Raw genomic sequence first — 25,229 nt, 5'->3', positions numbered from 1 at the left:
ATCAAAGAAGTAATAGCAATTATTACTATTACTTCTTTGAAGTTGTGATTATACAAATGTAATATGATAAAGAAGTAAAGGCAAGATGACAATTTCGTTACAAGATTGGCTTCTAGACTTAAATGCACTTGTGATTTACCAGGTCACCTAAAATATTGTTTGTTGCTTGTAAAGTTTGCATCTGTTGGCGTTTTGCTTGCTCATGTATCCATTACAATAACGCAGCAACGGCCAAATAACTAGAACCTCACTCCAGACAACAGGAGAAAACCGTCTTCTGCAGTGTTTCTCACAGGGGGTCTCCAACTACTCGCACTGTTTCTTCCCAGCATCCATCGGGAATCGTTCTCCAACGCCTTCCCATGATGCAGCTCACTTCGTGCTCCAGCTCGTCCATAGACGTGATTGCCGTTGAGTGGATCATGTTTGCGATGTCTGCTGGAAACCCCGGGACTTGAGTGATCTCTGGGTCATATCTGAATACAACTGCACCTCTTCGTATATAGAGCTGTATAAATGTAGCAAACAAGTTCGTAGATGTATGGAAATTTTAAAAAAAAACTGGTTATGATCATAGATTTACAGGGACGACAGAACAATCGTCAAGCTTCCCTGGTGGCAAACCTCATCTATACTTGACTTGTTAGTTGCAACATGAGCTTCCGGATTTCTTCAGAATGACTGATCCAATTACTTTGCACACGTTACCTCACTATCATTACCTCTTGAATAAGATTAGGACACCTTAATTAACTGCCATTAAGTCACATTGGTTTCGATCAAAATGTTGAAATTTAAAATTTGAAGAAGATTCATTGAACATGATTTGCAATCTAATTTCAAGTGGTGCCGTTTCGGGCTTCTTCTAGGGGATTAACGTTATATGAATATCGTTACGCTCTCATCAGATATTGTGCTTCTACATTATCGAAAAAGCTTTACATTTATGCGCCACCTACATAGAATGTTTGCTTACCTTCTCCAAGTCTCGGTACATCGCTGCTATCGCCAGTAAGGTGGACACTAGGATGTCATCACCATACAGCAGACAGCGCATGCGTACACACGGACGGACCGCACACAGAACACGCAGCATGTTCCTCTGTAGTCCCTCCAGCTTGGGGTCCTTCCTGCCACTACCAGGGCAAACCTGCCGGCAATGCAGTACAAAAGAGTTATTCAAATGAGACCATTTTGCTTTCTACGTCAATAAAGGTTAGACATCCAGGTAAAAAGATACACCAAGTAGTAGTAACTTGTACTCAAGCAACTCGACATGATGTTGGAAATAGTCGGAAGTTTAAGGTAGCATCCACTACCTTTGTCAGTAAGTTATTCACACTGCACGATCATTGGTCAGCCGAAATCATGTGATCAAATAATACCATATAAGGCGGCGTGCATAATCCCTTCTGCCATTCTCCCGGAGACATCCGCAGCAAGAAGACACAAGCAGGGTCGTGTTGGCAGCAGTGCAGAGAAACCCTACGCCACGTGTACTGATGAAGCAGAGTTTAGCACAGTTTCCACCTGAAAGGTTTGGGGTGTCGCAGTGGTAACACTTTGTGCAGGGAATTGTCTTTTTCGCATTTTGCTGTCAATTTGTTCCACGTTTGAGTTGTCGGCGAGAATGTGGATGGTGGGCGCACATGGGGCTGATTTGCATTTCTGAGGTAGTGTGCTGTCTAGATTTGGGTCTCCGGGTGGGTTTATCACGTATTCAGTATGGTAGCTGGGTGGACAATTCAAGTCGAGCTTCCCGTGCGTCCACGACGTTGCCCGATCTAGCTTCGCGTGGCGGAAGCTTGCTTGGGTTGGGGGTAGCGCTGCATTTGAGCGGAATGCAGCAAAGTCTAACGTGTGGTGTTCTTATGTCGTTATCAAACTGTAGATCGTCACAGAAGTCGACAATTATTTCATAGAGGAGAGGACAACGACGACAACATGAGAAAAACGACGACAACCCAAGCAGGCAGACGGACATGGAAATCGTGGCAACGGCAGCTACCACAATAACTCACAGCCTGAGTCTGTGATTTTGCCGCCAGAGTTACCATCCTACAGGAGCAGAGAGCGGCGCCATGAAATTTGCATGTGGATGGGACGTCGGTAGATTGTGCACACGTGGCGCGCGTATGCACCTGGTTGATTGAGTTAATACTGCTCGAAGAAACCAGCTCGTGACGTCGGCTGCTTTGCTGTTGGTCCCCTTACGCCGGGCGTTCTCTGACTACAGCAGTTTGCAGCGAGCACACTGGGTGTGCTGAGATTGGATATCTTACGTCTGGGACGTAAGTTATGTTGCTGCTTAGGCTTTAGCTCTGACTATGGCAGTTTGCAGCGAGCACACTGGGTGTGCTGAGATTGGATATCTTGCGTCTGGGACGTAAGTTATGTTGCTGCTTAGGCTTTAGCTCTGACTATGGCAGTTTGCAGCGAGCACACTGGGTGTGCTGAGATTGGATATCTTGCGTCTGGGACGTAAGTTATGTTGCTGCTTAGGCTTTAGCTCTGACTATGGCAGTTTGCAGCGAGCACACTGGGTGTGCTGAGATTGGATATCTTGCGTCTGGGACGTAAGTTATGTTGCTGCTTTAATAGGCCTTAGCTTTGACTATGGCAGTTTGCAGTGAGCACACTGGGTGTGCTGATATTGGATATCTTGCGTCTGGGACGTAAGTTATGTTGCTGCTTTAATAGGCCTTAGCTTTGACTATGGCAGTTTGCAGCGAGCACACTGGGTGTGCTGATATTGGATATCTTGCGTCTGGGACGTAAGTTATGTTGCTGCTTAGGCTTTAGCTTTGACTATGACAGTTTGCAGCGAGCACACTGGGTGTGCAGAGATTGGATATCTTACGTCTGGGACGTAAGTTATGTTGCTGCTTTAATAGGCCTTAGCTTTGACTATGGCAGTTTGCAGCGAGCACACTGGGTGTGCTGATATTGGATATCTTGCGTCTGGGACGTAAGTTATGTTGCTGCTTAGGCTTTAGCTTTGACTATGACAGTTTGCAGCGAGCACACTGGGTGTGCAGAGATTGGATATCTTGCGTCTGGGACGTAAGTTATGTTGCTGCTTAGGCTTTAGCTTTGACTATGACAGTTTGCAGCGAGCACACTGGGTGTGCAGAGATTGGATATCTTACGTCTGGGACGTAAGTTATGTTGCTGCTTTGGCCTTAGCTCTGACTATGGCAGTTTGCAGCGAGCACACTGGGTGTGCTGAGATTGGATATATTGCGTCTGGGACGCTATATCAGTTTTATCACACCGGGTGTGCAGAGGTTGGATAATCTCACGTCACACAAGATATGTGGTACGTAATGAACGTGAGACAAGAGTTTCAGAGGCGTTACGTGCAGGAGGTCATCCACCATAGGCTTACGTGAATGAAAGTGTCGGCGACCGTGCCGGCATTCATATGATGGATATAAGGGCTACGTGAATGAAATAGACGTATTTAGTGTGTTAGGTGAGCAATTTGGCAATGGCAGGATTGATACAATTGGTATCGAGGTGTATACCCAGGGGTATCAGTTGATAGACTTGGGCAGGCGCCACGATGCAGGTGTGTCATGGTAATTAAGATATGAGTTCCCCGGTAACCATATTGGAGGTTAATCAAATTAACCAATGACATCGTCGTGTGCTGTACGAGCATATGTTGTGATCCAACATGGCGCCGATTACTTCACAGAGGGAGTGAGGTCTGTATATATGCATATTTTATCGTTACGTAGGAAGTCACAACCTCAGGAGTTCAGAGGTCATTAAATCTTTGCTGACGACATCGCCTTTATAGAGAATAGTGAAGAGGAGCTACAACAAGTAACGAGACAATAGACGTCAGTCATGGAGAGTCGGATTGAAAATCAATGCAAGGGAATTTATGATCATGAGCATCAATACGGCCGCTCCACCAAACTTCAAATTTGATGACTAAGCACTCAAGGTGCACGTGACTTGGGAAGCACGATCACGTAAAAGGGACACAGTGTCTCGTGACTAGAAGTTCACTCGGCTCTGTGAGGACTTAACGTAGGGAAAAAGTCCTCATCGGTTGCATTGCAGAGTGCACGTATTGAAGAGTGATCTGGGATTGTTGAATGTGCCTATGTATAATTGCATGGTGAGCAAGGTATATTAGATATGGGTCTTGGGACAAATGTTGGAAGGTTGCCCGTAATAAACCTCTCACCATTCACCGCATAAGGGGACTTCGAAAGGCCAATGATAGTCCACAGGCCTACACTGTGATCGCCGTACAAGTTTACACTATGGTATTCCAGAGAAACTAACATGTGTGATAAAGGCATTCGCAATGGGAGGGAGTGTGCTGTAAGAGTACATATTGGAGAACTCTCAGAATGGTTTAGTGTCTTAACGTGTCATGTATTAGGTAAGAACGTATCTTGTCACTACTCCTCGGTGGACCTGTAATAGACGGGGTTATGAGATGAGATTAGAGAATACCATGGTTCAGACGTGGGCAGTTCGAGGATTTGGACCTGTTATGGTTACTGTTATCTTGTCATTTAATTGGGTAGGCCGACTACTCTCTCTTGGCAGCCAGGGATTGATGTGCGAGAAGCTTACAATAGGCCGGGCTCAATCGCAAGGGTTTGGAGCGAGCTGCCATTTGGCGCCACTCAAGTGACCTCAATACGACAGTAATTGCCCCAGGTGTGGCAACTGTAGGTTTTGAACCACTCACAGCGCACGTGTGGTGGGTTCTTTGACGTGCCCGGGATATGGCTGTCCCCAGACAGGAGACCTCCATTAATGTCCTATCTGAGTGACGGCCCTAGCCGAAGCTAAGTACTCATTTTCACCTGAGAAAAGCCGTATAAAGTGCCTTTCCTAAGGGCACAAGTAAGGTAACACGCAGACTTGGCAGATTACCTGGTTCTCCTCAGTGAAGACTTTTCAGTAAATGGGAATTCAGTTGGGCTAAGTATAAGTGAGAAGAAAATAGAAGTAATGATACTTGAATTGACCAAGATGGAGCAGCGATACTGAAATTAGATAGGGAAATCTGCAAGAGGTTCTCCTAGGTATCACAGCCAACAAAAGAAAGGGTAGAAGCATTTAAATTAGGAACAGAATGAGGCTTGGAGCTGCTACTTGTATAAAACGTAAGAGGGTATGAAAAGCCAGACACACTAAGCTGGGAAGTAAAATGCATAGGTGCAATGCGTGTGTGCTTTCTACGGTATTGTATAGTGCAGAAACTTGGCAAACAATTACAGAAAGATAAGAGAAATACTTTGACACTGCAGACCAGAGGGGTTATTTGCCATTCAGCATTTTGAGACTGAGATGGCAACAATACATCTCAAACTAGGAAGTTGGCCAAGGAACAGTGCAGCCAATCCTGTCTACATGGGTTCACAAAGCACGGGTGCGGTGGTGGCGGTGCATGATGGTCGATTGAGTAAGGGGATAAGAATGGGGATAATAAGGAAGGGGATAATGAGGATGGGGAGAGATACTTTCATGTGAAAGTATAGGAAAGCGGTGATTATGCCTATTGCAGGGCATTGGGAGGAGCCAGCGCGACGGAGGCACTGCCCCCATCACTAATGAGGATGATCCAATGATTGTCAGTGTGGATACTTTGCTATTCACACTGCACGATCATTGGTCAGCCGAAATCATGTGATCAAATAATACCATATAAGGCGGCGTGCATAATCCCTTCTGCCATTCTCCCGGAGACATCCGCAGCTCAGAAGTGCAAGGTGGGGCAGACCTGGCACATGAACAGGTGACAATGAAAGAAAGAGCGGATGAATAACACTATGTAAGACGGGGGTATAATCCATACTGGCTTTCATCTGGATAAATCCATAATACTAGTGCCGAAGAGCAAAGTGGGGCCGACCTGTAGCGAGTGGGAAAAGTGGATAGAGCGTTGTGAGGAGGGGAAGCGCTTTTTCCCCACCCACCCGCCCTTATAGCCATTGCTGGGACTCGGCTTCCACCGCGCGACTTCGGCACTGCCCCCATCACTAATGAGGATGATCCAATGATTGTCAGTGTGGATACTTTGCTAGTAACACTGGAGTGACACATTTTCCTCTCTATTTTCGATTTGGTCAGATAAATGGTCTCACAGTAAAACTTCATCAAACTTTATTATGGAAGCTTATCTGTGTTGGTAGTAATCATAGTGCAATGGTAAACTTTCTTCCAACACAAAGGTATACACAGGTACACTTTTCAACGACCATTGTCGCCTTCTTTAGGTTCAATACTGATATGACCAATCACTTTTCATCAAACTTTTTTATGATAACCTTGTAAATAATGCAATAAATCGCACCAGCTTCTCCAGTGGAATCCGTTTCCTGTTGACCATGAACAGAACATGCATCATCCCAATCCCGCCCTCACACGTCACTGACGTCACCGCTACATCCGGGAACCAGAAGGCGCCTGCGTCGCGCGGGAACATCATGTGCCAGTGCAACCCGTGGTGCGCATGCGTGAGATATCTCCAGGCAGTGGCCATCAGTTCATCGATGATATCAACCTGAGGATCGGAAAAGAATGACACAGCATACGTATAAAGGACTAATCTCCAAACAGATCCATGGTGGCATATTATACAAATGTAGTATCAAACCCTCCGGTGCCCATTTGACTCCCTTTGGCCAGCTACACTCCTTGGCCAGATTTGATACTATCTTATAGCACCGTAGGTTCTGCTTGGAGATTGATAAAGGACGAGTTTAATCTGTTTGCCATCATTGCATTTCGTAGGCTTTTAGTGGGGAAACATTAACGTGAACTTTCGAATAAGACTGTGATCAAAGTATAGAACTATCTACCTTTAAGGTACCACAAGTAACAACTGAGTAACTTATGCCTTCTTCAAACGTTTGTACAGATAACATTATCATACTATGTTTTACTGTCATGCCTTACATTTTTAATCGATATTTGAGGGCAATGCTTATGAGATGTCGATGGCAGTGACAAACCAAAGCCACAGATTTTTTTTTTGGTAGGTGAGCGAATTTTTGAAAAGTAAAAATTCACATAGAATCTCTTCCGTCCATGTTTCCTACACTGGCTACAGTACTAAAAGTTTGCCTACTATCATGATCACCTCCACTGATATCTTCTCCAGTGAACATTTGTACAAGTCCCTCAGTCCTTCCTCGTCCATGTTGTGATAGCTGACAGCGAGCCGTCTCAGGTTTGGGCAGCCGGAGAACCGCAGGGGCACCCGCTTGTGGGTGAAACGTCGCAGATCTTTTTAATGGATACAGGAATAAAATAGATTTATGACTGAGTCGTAATGAAGATACATTGTAGGATTGAGCTACCAAGCTATACTGCAGGCGTACCGGGCCCTCTGAGTAGCAAGTATGAAAATTTGGTGCCATGACTTTGTATCCTAATTTAAAGAAACGTCACGGTAGAAGTAGTAGTAGTAGTAGTAGTGTAGTTGTAGTAAGTAGTAATTGGTTAATTGAGCAATAAAACATATACATTGGCATTGCATCATAAATTGAATTTTAAAGACGATTTCAACTTGTAGCATAAAATCAAATGTTACCATTTTTTTTTCTTCATCGCTCTTCCATATCATCCTTTTATTCTTTTATTACAATCAGATCTCATTTAAGCCACCAAAATATATAGACGGGAAACTGATACACGGCAGACTCAGCTTCTTACCAATAGCTGTGATGTTTGCACATTGAAGTTCAAAACTTTCTCTCCGCGGCGCTGATTGGGCGTTCGGGTATGTCTCTACCCACTCCGCCAGGCCAGGCATGCGCACCTTTCGCAAGGTGCTGACTCTTGCAATTGTGCGAAACAACTTGTGGACAACAGCTGCCATATAGTCATACCGTCTTCTTAAAGAAACATCGTAGGCGATGCAAACTTCTTCCATCGCAGGACAGTTCTTAACGCACAGCTGTAACAGTTTCACCGCCACCGCTGGAGCTGTGTTCATTCTCACTGTCTTGACATGGTTGCCGTACATTTTCATGCACGCCTCGAAATAACTATCATACTTCGCCGTGCCAAATATGTCATGGGTGAAGTCAAATGTCGTCCAGAGACCGGCTGTTGTGGCGGCTACGTTTCTCCAGCGAAAACACACTGCGCACACCCGTAGTGTGTCTGCAGACCCCAGGAAAGAACAGATTTGAAGGAGTAGAGGTTCGGGGATCAAATCCCACCCAATGTGTCCGTCCTATCAATAAAGATATGGAGTGTAAGACATTTAGAAAGTTATGTTAGTTGTGCACAAAAATCAGATTGAGTTTCCCAGGGCTGATAATAAAGCATAAGCAAATTTTCATAGAAAAGCCAACGTTCTATTCTTATGTATTGATACTACATTTTTTATGTATTGTACTTACCAAAACGCACAAATCGTAACTAAGACCCAACTAACCTTCCCTGACAGTTTTGATCCAGAAGCGTCGTCTACTAGCTGCGCCATCATTGATACGTGTCCTCTTTGGATGCCTTCCAAACACTGCCACCTTTGATAAAATTGTCGTTCCAAATAACACCCAACGTTTGTTTAGTAACGTTATTAGATAGACTCAGAATATCCGCATGGTCCTGTACATGTTGGTACCCAGACGACGTGGCAATGGGGACTTCTAGCTGTTCAAGTTATAATTGCAGGTCGACCGCCTGTGTTGTTAGCTGCAGTACTAACAAGACGAGATAGAGGACGCTGTGAGACCACCAGCAACCCTAATTTTACATGTTCGGGGAAACTACGCCAAACATATGGATGTAATAAGATTTTCTGTTTTATTCAACCATTTTCAACCATTTTCGGTAACGACGCTAGTTTGAATAGGAGAATAAGTTTGCCTTTCTCGGTCAAAAGTTGTATAAACTCCCCTCTCTTCTTTATTTGGTTTGTTCCAAAAAATGTGTCCTTTCCTTGACCCCTTCCCAGGATGCACTATCAAGCACCATCTGCGCATGCGCACTTCTATGTAGATCAACGTGCAGAGATTCCCCAGACACAGAAACATCCTCATCATGTCGCTTTGATTTGTCTTCTTTTGAGGTCTTTTCTCCGAGAAAAAAATGTACGAGGAGGCCGGAGAAGTGTTCGACATATTCCGGGGCGTGTTTCCCATCTCGTTCCTGCTGTTCGTGCCGGCTGTGCTGATTATCGTGTCGCCCGATCCGGTGGAGGCGGCGCATGAGTTCTCCGTCTACCGCATGCAGCAGTTCGACCTCCAGGGGACCAGCTATGGTAAAAAATAATTTTCTAATCCTCGTGTGAATTCTCTATTGTTTTCTGTCATTGATTGATCGGAAAAATACACACGGAGTGTGAAACAATAACGCAGTTTAACTAGGATCAGCTGCACTTACTTGTAACGTTACATGGAATTTGTAATTTTTGACCTACAAAATATAATTTGTAACGCCAGTTCACCATTATCCACGAGATAACGGGAGATACTGAAAGACGGAATACCAAGTAATACCACGTAATACCAGGTTAATCATTACGGAACTCAAATATTTTGTGTGCATATGTGTTCCCCACACATATAAACCAAACATTTTGTGGTTTATGGGCTTTAAAATTATATTTTTGCCTAAGAATTCCGCTAACAAAACGCCGCGCGCCGCTGCCCCGCGCGGCATGATAGCGCTGGCGGGCCGGGTCAATCAACAACACGGTTCTTCTTCTTCCGGTAATGTCCAACTGCCGATGAGTCGGCAATGATTGGCTAGTGTTTCAAACACTTATGTTTTATTCTTGAAAAAAACAACAACCTTATACACGTAGTTAGAACATTCAACAACATAATTGTACCAGCGTTGTCGTCGTGTTGCATGTTGTAACTTGTAACGTTAAACCGCTGGAGATTTTGCGTGTCACTACTCTGAGACCGACCTGATAGAAATTAGAATCAAAAGCAACTAATGGGCCCGGGCAAATTTTAACGTGACGAAATGACTAAAATACAACTGTTTGAAACACTGCAAAGATAAACCAGGGCACGATGTTGCAAATAATTGAAATATGACAAACATTAACGTGTCACGGCTCGCCGTGTTGTTGATGTGACCCGGCCTGCTGAGCGCTATCAAATATCATGCCGCGCGGGGCAGCGGCAGTTTGCCACCGGAATTCTTTGGCAAAAATATTATTTTTAAGCCCATAAACCACAAAATATTTGGTTTACATATGTGGGGAACACATATGTACACATAATATTTGAGTTCCTTGATGTTTAACCTGGTATTACGTGGTATTACTTGGTATTACTTGGTATTCCGTCTTTCAGTACTACCGCGAGATAACCATTATCCGATTTTAAACACGGTATTAAGGGATACCAAGTCGATAGATGGTTGTTTCAAATTGCAATATTTTCAAATTATTGCAATGTGAAACATCCCCTTGACATGCTATAGTCATCTCTAATGTCCAGGTTTTACCTACGACCATTTACTAATTTAGGTTACCTCACGGATTATTTCATAACCCCAAAGATTGATAAATTATTCAAATTACCAACATGCAACAAAATGCATTGTCCACATGTTAACACGAATCGGCTTCAAAGGATAAACAAAAGAATATACAGTCAAACCTGTCTATAGCGGCCACTCAAGGGACCGGACAAATTTGGCCACTATAGACAGGTGGCCTCTCTATAGAGGTGGCAACTTGAAGATAAAGTACCCAAGGGACCGACAAAAAGTGGCCACTATGGACAGGTGGCCCCTCTGTAGAGGTGGCCCCTAATACAGGTTTGACTGTAGTTTCACTTCTTGCTTAAGATTATTCACTGTACGTAAAACATCTTAGTTATTAGTATTACGACCTTTGATAGCACTTTGTTGAGTACAAATAATAACCGTACCATAAATACACTAGTATCCAGCACTGGCCATGATATGAATATTGAATGATTCGTAGTAGTATGTTGTAATCTGCATGATTGGTCTGATGCAGTAGACATAACAGTTAAAGGACTGTTCTACTACCAACAAGGTTTCTGTGGTTGAGGTTCACAAAGAATGACGTGTCAAAATCTGGTTGATCTTTAATGTGTAAAAAGTCCTGCAAAATGTAACACAGCCACAAGTGGTATTTCATCAGGTTGTATCAAAATATTCCATTTTCAGTGTATAAAATACTTTTTTGTCAGGTTGCACAACTGAATTTTAAGTTGCACCACCTACAATTCACTAATTTCTGAAAAAAAGTACAATACATACATACCTAACCTTTTACTATCATGTTACTTATAAGCATGTTTGTTTCAATCTAAACATCAAGTAACTTAAAAATAATAGTATCTATTATATTGGAAACTATATGAAACGGAGCTGCCTCGTCCCATATATTTCTTCAAAGTAAGTTGACAACAAAACAAAATCAACATGTGAGCCTCAAAATCTAAGTTGTGCCCTGTGCAACCTGAGTTAAGAAGTAAGTTGCACAAAGCAAAAAGTGGTTGCAATGTGCAAGTGTGCAAGTGGGTATTTTGCACGCTGATTTTAAGAATGCAGAATGTCAGCACTATAAATCCATTTATTTTTGTGTGGATTTAACTTCAGGAAAGAGGTTTTTTGCAGGTGTTCTAAGTTCAAATATCACTCTGTCTGAGACGCACGTATCAAACATTATTGCAGCCCAGGTATGACGTTTATGTTAAAGTACAAGTAGAAGGGTGGATGGATGTCATCAAAAGATATTATAAAGAATCTCTTGTACTGTACATAGTAAGATTTTGGCTAACACACATTGTCCTGTTGTTCCAATGTCCAGGATGCAGAAACGCCATTGTAAACATGGAGGCACGGTCTCTCGGCGCCAGCATGCTGACCCGGCGCTGCGTCGTCACCCGCCTGGCAGACCTGACCGTGGACAAGTTCAAAGACCTGGTGGACCAATCAGCAGGGGCCGTCTTGGTGCTCCTGCCCGACGACTTGTCCAATGTCCCCAGGGAGAATTTGGAGGTCAGTCATTTGAGAATTAATGTTTCATGAACAGAAAATTCTTTCCCTTCAACTAGATATGCTTTGTTGTTTGTTCGGTTATTTTTTCACTTCTGACTCATGTAACCAATATAAATTTCTGAACAGATCGTCATTTGTTTTAGGTAGTTAAACCCTGTATCATAAGCATGTTCTACCACTGTAGTAGCTTATATGAAGAAATATTGTGTACTGCATTGTTTTTTAACAACACATATTTCATGACTTCTTATTCTTACATATATGACAGTGCACAAAATGTACACTTGCAATGCAACCACATTTTGCTTGGTGCAACTTAATTTCAAATCCAGGTATTTCAGTGTGCAACCCGAAATTTTGTACTTGTTTCAAAGGGTAAAACGTAAGTAGTTTCATGTACCTGAAAGAAAAAATTGAGTAAGTAACTCATTTGAAGAATGTGTAATAGCTTGGGACTTGGGAGTGGGACAAGCTGAAATGTGGATGGCCCAACTTGGTTTTTGACTCAGGTTGCCGCCTGGGCAACTTGGCTGAAAAAGTATTTTGAGGACCGTAAACGGCAGTCAACCCTGACACATGTTAATTAAAGTATGTCTAGGGTACATACAAAAATGTTGTAAAGTAGCAGAATAATTACAGATGCAAAACAACTTTCTCCCCAGGAGTTTATAGAGCTGGAACATGACCTGATGGACCAGGATGTGAACACTCCTGTGTACTTTGCTGTGGAGGACAACACCCTGACCAAGATCTATGCAGCGATCCAGGATGGATCCAACACTGACAAGGCTGCCACTGCCACGGAAGGTGGGATCACACACATCATTAAATACTGTAAATGCACTTAAGTTTGCAGGGATTTGATTTCGCAGTAGGGGGAAAATAGAGGGGGGAAAATGGAGAGTTCGCAATGGTTTTGAGTTTGGATAGCACTACCTCTTACCAGCTTCTTGTCTAATAATACATTTGAACCCATGATACAATGTATACAAATTTGAACCAGTGAACAGTGAATGCATTTACAGTATTTGCAGTCCTGTACTTTAATGGAAAACCTGGCGCCTATACAAACCGCCAGTTTGAAACCACTTACTGGTTACTTGGCAAGAGTGGTACAAATAGACAGAACAGTCCACTTTTCTACTGTGGTGTTATACAGAAGGTTGTATAGAGAAAATGAATGGATGCAAACTGAAAAAAATATGTGAATATTTGTTTGTCTTCAGTACCTCAAACATTTAAATATTATGATGCTGTGACAATGTATACAAATGTGTACATAAAGGTATGAAAAGAGGGTGCTATAGGACAGAAGACCGAAGGAAAATGTTTGCGGCCGCCATGAAAACTGCAAACACAAAGTCACCATGAAAGTTTGTTCATTTACAGTAGGACATATGTTTCAGACCAAAGATAGACTCTAAAGGTAGACTTGTATTTGATGCAGAGAACAGAGCCAAAGAAAATAATTTAGGCATTAACAATAGTCTTGGTGTATTTATTGTTGTGAACAGCTCTGCTGCACGCAGCCTCAGCGAATGGGTTCCAGATGGTCACCACGGCAACACAAGCCACGCCCATCAAGGATGCACAGATCACCAGCATCCAGGTATGGCAGCCCATATATGGGCAAAGATAGTTTGTAACCTCTGTGGCACATGGTAGATGTTGTAGTTGTACATTTATGGATTTCACGGTCAGTAGGTAGGGATTGGTCACTGGTCATCTATATTGGTCATTGGTCATCTAGATTGAAATGTGTTCATGTCAGGCTTTTAGCTAGGATTTTATTATAGGGAGTCCAAACTTATTGGTGAGTCGCGGTAAGTGACTATTGTAGGGGGGTCTGGGGGCATCCACCTTCCATGGTGCAGAGTTTTTGATGATTTTAAGTTAAAACTAGAGTTCGGGGACCTCATACCTCCATGAAATATTTATTGCTTTTTTGTGGATGGTATGTATGTTTATAGTCGGTTGTATTTGAGAATAATGGTTATAAATGTTATGGGAAAGTAGTGGTGTATTTATTTAATGACACAGAGGATGTTCATCTGATTAGTAATTACTAAAATGTGACACTTAATTGTGTAATGTGCGTTTAAGAGGTCGACGGCATATGGTAGCGTGGCGTTCCTGAAGCGTGATGTTTGGCATTTAAACTGTCTAAGGTTGTTAGCATTATTGAGGTTCGACTATGTGCCTCAGAGCGGTGTGTTGGGAGGAAGTTGGGAAACTCAGAAAGAAGAAGGGATGTGGCCAACTTTAGTCAGATGGTGATTTGATTTTCCACCAATATGTCATAACATCAGCTGTTCACATGGTACAAAAATGAGATGCACACTTTCCTCTGATAGCCCTACATCAACTGTAAGATGAATACTTGGCGCCAACCCCGTCTGCTAAAAAACAAGTACCATTGGCTACGAAAGAGACAACTAACAACTGTCCCTTATCGTAACGAAATCAGAACATCTGTATCGCCCATAAAACTTCTGACACCCAACCCATCTAAGATGAGAGGACCTAATGGCATTTTAATCACCATGTCACTCAAATCAGCAGTACAGTATGTGAGACATCCATACCTGTTAAGCATTACCGTTAAATGTACCTCAACTTCTTACAATTATACTTACGCTTCACATCTCCATGATATCCTAAGCAGACATAAATAAAACTAATTATCATATTCAAAAAACTCGGGGTTCCCCAAACAGCTGTCATACAAATCACCTCACCATCTGCTTGGAGCTAAGCCCATTAACAAACACTTAAAGCACGATGCCTGTTCCAATATATCGCAGATATAGGGGGGATTTCTGATATTATTACATTGATTATAACGACAGATACGGCGCCCAAAATCACATCGATTCGAGCCCACCAACACAACAAGTATGAAACCAATCCATCCAGCCGTTCTTGAGTAATCTTGTACACAGACAGAGACACATAACAGAAAACATAACCTCCATGACATTTCATGGAGGTAACTACTGTGCCAACTGTTACAAATATTTCAAACAGTCCTAAGCAGACATAAATAAAACTACTGGGGGTTCCCCAAACAGCTGTCACCTCACTATCTGCTTGCAGCTAAGCCCATTAACAAACACATACAGCACGATGCCTGTACCAATATATCTCAAGTATAGGGGTGATTTCTGATATTATTACATCGATTATAACGACAGATACGGCTCCCAAGATCTCATCGATCCGAGCTTTCATCACACCCCACCAACACAACAAGTATGAAACCAATCCATCCAGCCGTTCTTGGGTAATCATCTACACAGACAGAGACACATAACAGAAAATATAACCTCCATTCCATGACATTTCATGGAGGTAATAATGCATTCTAAGGTATCCTAAGAGGTAAAAATACTGTTACAGAGGTCATAGTAGAAGACTGTGACCACAGATGACCTGGTAGCATCCCTGGTTAATCAGAATTTCATGACTGTCAGAGGATTTTTCCCCAGTGTAAGGGCGTCCAGAACATCAAATTTCTTGTTATTCTAAGAAAAGTGCGTCCAGATGACGCGATGACGTATGCCTGGCTCATGTACTAAAAATCGTAAGAAAAAGATGTAGTCAATGTGAGTGTCAAATTTGTAATAAAACATATAGTAGTACATTGTAGATTATTTATTAACTATTTAACTTTATAATGGTATGGGAATGTAATGTTGCTTGGAAATACTTTTTGGTGGTACTGTATATGGTGTATATGCAAGAGTTTCCTACAAAACTTAATTTGCCCTATAGGGAAAGTACAGAAAAAATGTACCCAAACCAACTTACAGGGCAATGACCCCTAATTGACGGCTGCGCAGAAGGTCCCCGGTGAGTCCCCACAGGATTGATTTTTAAAAGTATCAGAAGATGTGTTTTTCTTTGGAAATGTTGGCATCTTGGAGCTGTATTCTACAGGTAAGGGTTGTAGGTTTTTTATTATGTCGAAAAAAACAGACTTTTAAGCCTGTTTTGGGTGCCTGGAACACTAGAAAGAAGTTTGTTATGTAGCTGTCATTGTAGTGCCAGATGGGGTCAAAGGTCACCGAGTTGCGTTTGGATGCAAATCACCGGTCAGAAAGTTCCGAAAAGTTGAGAACGGACATTTTAGAAGCCGGGCTACCCTCTCAATGTTAGTTTTTCGAGAACGAAACGTCAGGTAGGTGACTTTTGACAGCTTCTATTTGCCATTAAATGCATTATAAGGATAGGGAAGACATGATTGGTGGTCACTGCTCTGCCATGTTCGGCAGGGTATTCAAGTTCAAAATTAGCAGGTGTCAAGACACTTCAAGTGATGCGGGAAGGGTTGTCAAGCATTGTCACAAGTTTCAAAGACTTCACGGAGACCCTACTCCAAGGATTGGTCCCCAGCATGTTGTCTGTACCCACTGTTTCAGGGCAAGCTGTCTGGGTTGGGAATAGAGGAGCATCTACCAACTGTGGCCATCGTGGCACACTATGACACCTTTGGGATTGCTCCAGTAAGTAGATTTCTTGCTTCTCAAACCAATTTTACTCACTAAAGAGCTTTTCTTGCACTGGTCATGACAGAGAAGACAGATGCTTGTGCAGTATTTACAGGTTATAATTCCTCTAGCATGAACAGTGGTCCACTGTTTGACGTCCCGTCCTAACCCTTCCTGGTAACGTGCGTGTCGTGATTTGAATTCGCGGCTTCTTGGTCAAGAGGTTGCTAACCACTGGACTTTAAACACTACACAATATTTTATTTTTAAGATTTGACTGTTAGAGAAAGAAAGATCTAATTTTTTGTATACCTTCCCTACAGCACCTGTCGTACGGTGCCGACAGTAACGGGAGCGGGATGGTGGCACTGCTGGAACTGGCTCGGCTCTTCTCCAAGCTGTACGACAACCCCAAGACACACCCAAAGTATCCTTAACAATGTTTTATATCGTTATTCCTCAGGCTGTACATACAGCCAAGGTTGCCCAACTACCTGTAGCTATTACAATGCAACACATTTTTGTAACTGAAAATTAAAGGTGGAAGAAAAAAAGTTTGTAATTTAGATCATAATTCAACCTTCACCTTGCCAATTTAATGCAGTCACTATATTTCTATGTAATATCACATTTAGTAGGGAAATAGTTGATCATTCATTGTCACAACAAAAACAGGTTGGTTCTGTATATCTATAAGAGGAGTGATGATATCATGTCCAGTTGACTGTTAACCCTCCTGACTGCTGTACAGATTTAACCTCCTGTTCCTGTTGTCTGGAGGAGGCAAGTTTAACTACCAGGGAACCAAACGCTGGATAGAGGACAACCTGGACCACACAGGTACACTTCTGTCTATTGTTCCTTCAATCTTTTATCTTGTGACATAGACTGAATAGGTATCTTCTGCAAATCATTCTTGCACATACAAATCTGCCTACACATCAAGACTGATTTGTATGTGCACTATAGGATTTTTTCTGTGACTTATTTTCTTAGATGTAGTACTTTTGTCTATATGTTTATGAAGGTTAGACATCTAGACAATTCACTTCTCTAGATTCAAATACAATTCAATCTCTACAACTGGATACGATACAGATTTACTTCCAGATGTTTCAAGTGACATCCATCACTCTTCTTCAGCGTCACTAGAATGAGTGACACTGAAGAAGAGTGATGGATGTCACTTGAAACATCCGGAAGTAAATATGTATCTTATTCAGTTGTAGAGATTGAATTGTATTTGAATACTATTGTGTATGTATCATGTCCTAATGTTCAAAACTTGTATCACAAGTTCAACTATTAGAAAAGAATCAGCATAAGTCACTATTGCATGTACTCCAGTTACTGCCAAGTAGGTTTTGCTGAAGATTGATTGATTGATTGACTGAGTTCTGTGATTTTGTCCCCTCAGATGGTAGCCTCCTGTCAGAGGTGTCGTTCGTCCTGTGTCTGGACTCGGTTGGTTCCGGGGACGGTCTCTACCTCCACGTGTCCAAACCTCCCAAGGAGGGCTCCGCACTCCACTCCTTCTTGGAGGAGCTGAAGACTGTAAGAACACTTCCTCTTGTGTATACAGTCTGTATAAGTAAGCCACATGACTATAAATGATGTCTGTCATAGATGTCATTTACAGTTTTGTGGCTTACTTTGTTATGTCATTAAGATGTAACTGTCTTGCTTCTGATACAAGCATGGCTGTTTCCAGAACCCACCCCTTCTAGTTGGGAAGTAGAAAAAAATCACCCAATTTTTCAAAAAATCTTAACTTCATGGCATGAAAGATTTAGTAATGAAAATCAATGATATTTGGCTCCCAAGCAATGTGATAAAAAGATTTTAAATCAAAGCTGGAGACACCCCTACTTAGAAGTTCCTGTTGTATGTGCAGTCAGGTGTGCCATTCTTACAGATGAAATATTCTGCATCTGTATCTGTCTGTATCTAAAACAGAGAGAGAGAGAACTTTTTTTTTATTTAAACACACACAAAGTCATGTACAAGATGGTAGTCCGAAGACTAAATTGCAAAGAACAAAAGAGAGTATAATGGAATGCCCTGCCTAAGTGCATTAATCTAATTATGATAATCACAATTCCCACTTAACTGTACAATTTAAAAGTGTGGATCTACACACACACACACACACACACACACACACATATGTATCAGTTATAAAATAGAGCTATTGAGGAAGATTAAAATGTGACATTTAAAGTCTAATATGAATTTAAAATGTCGTCACAATATGGCAGCATAGTATTCCTAAGACTTGACTTTTGGCACTTAAACTGACTGAAGTTGTCAGCATTTCTACCATGTGCCTCAGAGCGGCGTGGTGGTAGCCAGTTGAAAACCTCAGAATGTTATTTTGGAGACTTACATACAGCCCACCAACCCTCCCCAGGTCCTGGATGCCCAGTTTCCCGTGGTAAACTTCACCATGGTGCACAAGAAGATCAACCTGGCGGAGGACCTGTTGGCGTGGGAACACGAGCGCTTCAGTATCCGCCGTCTCCCCGCCGCCACGCTGTCACACTTCCCCACCCACAGGGCGCTGGAGAGGCAGAGCATCACCGACCAGAAGTACGTGTGGGGGTGGTACATTTGTCAGGCTGGGTGGGGTGGTCTGTTGAATTTTACGGATGTTTCTAGATAGTCCTGCATATGACCTACATGAAATCAGCATAAGCATTGACAAAGGTAAGGTGAAATACTGGATACTACTACTACTACTACTACTATACTACTACTAAGGCAGCATCAGTATTTCTTGTACCAGGTATGATGCTCTGCAGTTTGTCTTTTTGTCACAAGGTGTCTCCTGTATAGCTCCAACCATCACATTGGTTGCACTATCACACAGCAAATAATTATGTTGGTAACATTGGCCATATCCAAAAACTCTTGATGCTATAGAAACTTTGACAGTGACTTGTCTCTTTAAACTTGGGAATGACAAACAAAGTATTGATATCATTGCCAAGTATTGTACAATACAGGTATCCACTACAGGTGTTAGTTTTTGCTGATTTGATTTGATTGTTGTTCGTACAGGTTCCAGGTAGATCCAGGTGTCCTGACCAGGAACATCAGGGGGCTGGCTGAGGCACTGGCCAGACACATCTATAACCTCACTGCCAAGGTCTGGAACTACACATGTCTGTTATACTGTGTAGGCAGAAATGTGTAGTTTATGACGTGGGAAATCTCTTTCCATATGTTTTACTCTCTTTTATATGCCATATTGGTTTCTTTTAGATGGTGTTGCATTTGCTTCAGAAGTTGTGCACATGTCTGTTCTGAAAATTACAGACAGTATGCAAGACGTTGATACATTGATGTATGGGGTTACCAGGTTTCATGTACTGCAGTTTGTCTTTTGTCACAAGGTGTCTCTTTTGTATGTCCAGCCATTAGTTTGGTTCCACCATCTTACAAGTTGATCAACATGCTTTGTACCTTCTCTAGGGGCATGATGGTTCAATGGAGATCTTCCAGGATGGATTGGTAAGATTTGTTTTAGTTGAAAGTTTTTACTTTTAGAGGTTTTCAAATATATACCAAAGCCGAGTAGGGTTTGAATCAAACATTTCCTACAAGCAAATATATCATTTACTGTAGGAACATTTCATACTTTCAAGTAGACTATTTTCTCATGTTCTATCAACTTCTAGCAATTCCACTGAATTTGATGATAAATTGCCACATTTACTGGATATAGGAGAATTCTTCTTCACAGCCAATTTGTACTCACTTTGCTGTCATTTCGACATTTTTTAGACAACTTTCTCAGAGCTTCTGACTGGAGTTCTGCTTCTAGCCGCTATATTTAGCTGATGAAGGTGGCACTTATGCGGTGAGAACACAATCCCAAATGTGGCCCAAACGTTTTGGATTGTGTTTTCTTCATCCAGAAGTAATATGTGACTTCTAGATACTGTAAATGCATTTAAGTTCACAGGGATTTAATTTCGCGTAGAGGGAAAAGGGACTTTTTGCAGTGGATTTAAGTTTGCAGTAACACCATAGACTGCAGTCTTATACCATAATAGAAAAATGTTCGCGGTGGTTTTAAGTTTGCGGTGAAGTGGTCACCGCAAAAACTGCGAACATTAATCCACCGCGAACATTTCTGCATTTACAGTACAACCTACAGCAAAAGTACTTCAAGACTTGTAACCTATCTTGTATATTTTGGCTGTGTAAGACTAGATCTACCTCACACCATTGTGTCATCCATGGTTACACATTTTTGCCATGTCCTCCCAGAACCTCCATCCCAAGTCCATCGAGGCGTGGCTGAACTCGGTGACGGCCCAGCCCCGGGCGGCCCAGCTGATCGGGAAGGACCACACCCTGCTGAGTACCATGGAGCAGGCCATGAACGGCTACCTCAAGGACGTGCGCAGGCTGACCTTCAAACCTGACAAGAGGTAGGGACGGGAGTCTGGTGCCGATGTGCAGAGAGAAAAATATCTGAAAAACAAGCAAATCAACTAACAAACAAACACACACATACACAACAAAGGCTGTACCTCCATTTTTCACTGAGATAATTACAATTTATCCTTAGGGCATAAAATATACAAAAGCACATTCTCTTTCACCAAGATTAGGATTTTTTAACCTTACCAAAGCAGGATATCTTGTTGCCCTTAAATGTTACAGCTAGAGCATTGATAACTGTCGCAATTTTATTTGAACATATGGTACTCTACCTTAGTATATCTCACTTGCTCAACCTCTGAGATATCACAGAAAATATTTTCAAATGGTGTAATTTTCAGACCTTGTCTTGCTAATCAATCACTTGCATAACCTAGATAGAAGTATATCATTAGGTGACGTAATTATTACTGCACAGCAAATAACATGTTTTTCTGTTGCTATGGAGTAACAATAGCCCATTCTGACTCATTTAATCCAATTAAGAAATTAGGCTAATTGTGACGGGCAGGGCAGAATTTATTCAGGGACAGATCCTTGACATCTAACAAAAATGTCCTCTGTACAAGCCACCATAACAGATATATGTTGATATAAGAAAAAGTGTATATTTTTGTTTTGGCCTTCATTTTTATAAAAGGCTATCTAAAGTATTGGACTGAATCGATATTGATAAGTCTAATAATGATGACACTCTGGTAAGAATTGCAGTTGAATTCTAATGATTTTGTTCATCATAGTAGCCTAAGATTATTATAATTAAAAATGACAAATTAAGTAAGATCATAAGGATAAGAAAGTTTTTGCAAAGTTGTCTTGAAATAGCCAAGTGTGTTGCTGTTGATCAGAAATGTGACTGTTGTTTGTTATCGTTGTTTACAGAGACCCGGAGTTTGTCTTCTATTCTGCTATGCAGACCACAATGAATGCTTACAAGTAAGTATACACAGTACACACTGTACATGAACAACAATCTGGAAAAATTAGGGGAAATTTTTTTGTTCAGCCATTAGGATCTGAGAGTTTGAAGTCCCTAAAGGAACCTTTCACGACCATTAAGCTGTTAATTCCTCCTTCCAAGAAGCCCTGTTTGGAGATAGTACATTGTATCTTGAAATCTCCTCGGGCAAGATGTCACGGCAATTTATTATCTCCTGTGACACTGATTGGCCCCTCCTTATGCAAATAGAAGTAAATTACCCAGGTTGTCTTCTTCCTGCTTAATGTAATGTTTCATTCCCTGATATGATAATAGATACCTAGAAGTATATGATTAATGTAGCTTCACATCATTGGTTACCAAAACAACAAGTGAAAGGGTGAAAATAAGAGGTTGAAATAACAGCTTTTAAAGGAGATGATCATGTCATCATAAATGTAGGTAGAGAAGAGAGGTGTTAAGTATGTCAGAAAACACAGATAGATGAAAAGAACAAAGGAAAGAAGTATATTGTGTTATCGTGCTTTTTGCTATTTGCTAGCCATATAAAGTATGGAAATCTCATCTTGTCTCCAGTCCTTGCATGTCGATAGCTAATTCTATAGCCACATTATAAAACTCCCGTAGGGACCACATACTGTGTAAGTGGCCAGAAAACATCTTTCAAATCCCCAAACTGATTTCTGTCATTATTTCAGCAAAGACTGTCATTATTACAGCAATTAAACCTGTGTGGTAATGAAGTGATTAATGGGGCGTCCTTTGTTCTATGATGAGACTGATCTTTCCGCTTCTGTCCGGTCTGGTGAACAAACAGGTGCTTTATCAGTGTAGTGTGTTGATAAGGTAATCCTTGAGGTGGTACCTGTACAGTGTCTTAACTGACAAGTGTTGTCTAAGAGTTTTAGCTATGGGGGATACTAGCATCAAAAATATTACATGGTAGGCCATATGGAAATCTTAGTCCATCATCATTTTCGGAACATGGGATGTCCCTGTGGCTCAACTGGCAGCAGCCTCACAGTTGAGCTCCTGGTTCCAATTAGTTTGTAACTGGGTGTCCTTGGTTCAAGCCCCTAGTTTGGGAAGGGCTTTCGGAAAGGAAGTAAAATGGGGGTCCTTTTTTGAGGAGGTGCCGCACTCTCATTAAAGGGAAAACGCTAGCAAATCCTCCCGGTAAAAAAAACCTTGCTACTGAAACATCAAGGAAACTGCCCTATGTCAGAGCTCGAAAAACCACCTGCGTATACAGGTTAGTGCAGGTAAATTTGGAGCTGTGCAGGTATTTCTGGTGTCTACCTGCACCTAACCTGCACTGGTCCATGTGCTGGGTGTTATACATAAATGTCCTATGATGTAGGTGTATATGGATTGTTACTAGCTGCATTGACTGTTACCACCTATAAAGTATAGAAGAAAAAGTAGCAATGGTTCCTGAACAATTTTAGTTTGATCCATACTTGATAAATTCAGAGTGGTGCAGGTAGAATTTGTCTGGTGCAGGTCATTTTCAATGTTACTAGCACCAGGGCAGGTATGCAGAAAAAAGTATTTCGAGCCCTGTATGTGCTACTAGACACTACAAAGAGAACAATAATTCTCATAACAGTTATATTTTCTCTTTTGATTTGCACTGAAACATCTAATCTAAAACCTTCTCCCTTCAGATATTAGAAATACATGTAGTTTGTTTCACATGACTGTTCATAGTTTTTGGGGTAAAACATACATATACAAGTATATTATGAAACTATTAGAATGTTATCATTTGTGTGAAATTGTTTTCACTATGAACACTGCTGACATGTCTTGACTTTGTCAGAAAGTGTTCTTTTTACCTTGTTATACATGGATGTTATGTGTTTTCCAAGTATTATGACCACTACATGTATCTCTCCCCCTTACGTCCAGTGTGAAGCCAGCTGTGTTTGACCTGTTCCTGGCAGTGGGGATAGCTGTGTACCTGGGTCTGGTGTATGTAGCCATCATTGTAAGTACCTAAACTGTAGGTGGAAGTTGGATTTTTACCTCAATCTAATCGGAGACATTGTTCTTTTTTTTTCTTTCTTGGTGTTTGTGCCAGTTTGTTTCCACCGGCCCATGTGGCAGAAAATAATGTAACTGGAATCTTGCAGGATGGGAAGGCTGGTTTGGCCTGGGTCCAAAGTTGGTGCCACAGGCCTGGACTGTATGAAGGTCTAAAGGAAGGCAGAAAAATGCATTAACAGAATTAGCGAGATATTTGAAATAAGTTCTAAAACTAGAAATATTCATGGAGATATGACATCTTTGATTCTTAAATGTTTTTCTTTTGGCAAGAACCAGAGCTCTAGCCAGCGTCCGTTTTTCTGTCAATTGACGGAAATTTGATGCGTCTGACGGAAAAATTTTAAAACCAATCCGTCAACCTTGAAGGACAAAAATCCTTGGTGGAAGCCACGGGCGGCTTGGGGACGCCGTCCACGGCGGTGAAAGCCACACACTGTTTGTTTTGCTATTACTATGATTTTTTGAATACGATAATCTCATTAAAACCGGTTTTTCAAGGTCTCAATGGCAACATTTACTACTTTGTAGTGTCATAGGGAAAATTAATTTTCGCGGTTTTCACGACGATTTGAATTGGCTGACGGAAAAAAATTCGAGCTGGCTAAAGCCCTGGCAAGAACATTGAGAATGGTTTGGATAAAGAATATAAGTTTAAGAAATGAAAATCTTCACATGTGCTTAGTCAATCTAGGTTGCTTGCCAAATAACTGACACTTTCTCATTTCTCATACCTATCCCACAGAACTTTCACTTCCTGTACAACTTTGTCACAAGCATCAACACCATCAAGGTCAAAGTCAAGCATCAGTGAAGTGGTCAAGACTACTCAAGTGTACATGTAGAATCTTTGATGTCCTGATGCATGCTGTAGGCCACTGTGTGTGTGTGTGTACATGTACACTTGTCATGGACACACCAATGGGCCAAAATGTACCCTATGCACGTTCTTGATAACCAAATTTAAATGAATATAGTAATGCAGTATTCGATTTCACAACAAGAACTGTTACAGACTGTTACCTGTGTGTTTGAGGGTTGGGAGAGGAAAGATTTTAGAGTACATGGATGTAAGCAATGCTAGCGAGGTTATAAAAAGTAGTACCAACTATGTAGAGTAAGTATGCGAGATATGCAAGACATAAGTTGGGAGTATAGGCTTGATATAAATGGCCCAAGGTATATGCACTTCAGCAAGCTGTATTTGTACAGGACATTGCTAAGGCCCAACGTTCACATACCTTTCATGTAGTTGCTTTTAATTGTATGTCTCATGGCTGCCTTTTCCATACTATGTGGACTACAGATCATCATGTATG

General features: G+C 41.7%; 2 protein-coding genes across 2 annotated transcripts; one reads left to right on the top strand and one right to left on the bottom strand.

The window, feature by feature from the left end:
* Window positions 1–289: 289 nt before the first annotated feature.
* LOC118403313 lies at window positions 290–8,444 on the bottom strand. The gene is made up of 6 exons (XM_035802004.1): window positions 8,423–8,444; window positions 7,693–8,218; window positions 7,118–7,263; window positions 6,329–6,538; window positions 977–1,150; window positions 290–508 (listed from the first exon to the last, which is right to left on the bottom strand). Exons 2-6 carry the CDS (start codon window positions 8,009–8,011, stop codon window positions 290–292), a joined length of 1,068 nt encoding a protein of 355 aa, XP_035657897.1. The 5' UTR covers window positions 8,012–8,218; window positions 8,423–8,444.
* Window positions 8,445–8,969: 525 nt separating this feature from the next.
* LOC118409625 (nicalin-like) lies at window positions 8,970–24,875 on the top strand. Its single transcript, XM_035810779.1, has 15 exons — window positions 8,970–9,250; window positions 11,792–11,982; window positions 12,645–12,789; window positions 13,497–13,591; window positions 16,404–16,487; window positions 16,796–16,899; window positions 17,224–17,312; window positions 17,890–18,026; window positions 18,883–19,061; window positions 19,533–19,620; window positions 19,947–19,985; window positions 20,748–20,911; window positions 21,807–21,860; window positions 23,776–23,854; window positions 24,656–24,875. The coding sequence occupies exons 1-15, from the start codon at window positions 9,079–9,081 to the stop codon at window positions 24,722–24,724; spliced, it is 1,689 nt and encodes a 562-aa protein (XP_035666672.1). The 5' UTR covers window positions 8,970–9,078; the 3' UTR covers window positions 24,725–24,875.
* The last annotated feature ends 354 nt before the right edge of the window (window positions 24,876–25,229 follow it).

Source organism: Branchiostoma floridae, chromosome 2 (assembly GCF_000003815.2).
Source record: "Branchiostoma floridae strain S238N-H82 chromosome 2, Bfl_VNyyK, whole genome shotgun sequence".
Classification (NCBI taxonomy): Eukaryota; Metazoa; Chordata; class Leptocardii; order Amphioxiformes; family Branchiostomatidae; genus Branchiostoma; species Branchiostoma floridae.
The sequence above is the reverse complement of the archived record's forward strand: the minus strand, read 5'-3'. Positions and strand labels throughout refer to the sequence as shown.

Bases quoted from the DNA above. Each gene is read 5' to 3' on its own strand.
- LOC118403313 (XM_035802004.1), bottom strand. From the start codon at position 8,011: ATGAAAATGTACGGCAACCATGTCAAGACAGTGAGAATGAACACAGCT. The intron at 7,264-7,692 runs GTAAGAAGCTGA...TCCATTAAAAAG, and splicing joins TGCAAACATCACAGCTATTG to ATCTGCGACGTTTCACCCAC. The intron at 509-976 runs GTAAGCAAACAT...ACATTTATACAG, and splicing joins TGTACCGAGACTTGGAGAAG to CTCTATATACGAAGAGGTGC.
- LOC118409625 (XM_035810779.1), top strand. From the start codon at position 9,079: ATGTACGAGGAGGCCGGAGAAGTGTTCGACATATTCCGGGGCGTGTTT. The intron at 16,488-16,795 runs GTAAGTAGATTT...CCTTCCCTACAG, and splicing joins ACACCTTTGGGATTGCTCCA to CACCTGTCGTACGGTGCCGA. The intron at 18,027-18,882 runs GTAAGAACACTT...AACCCTCCCCAG, and splicing joins TCTTGGAGGAGCTGAAGACT to GTCCTGGATGCCCAGTTTCC.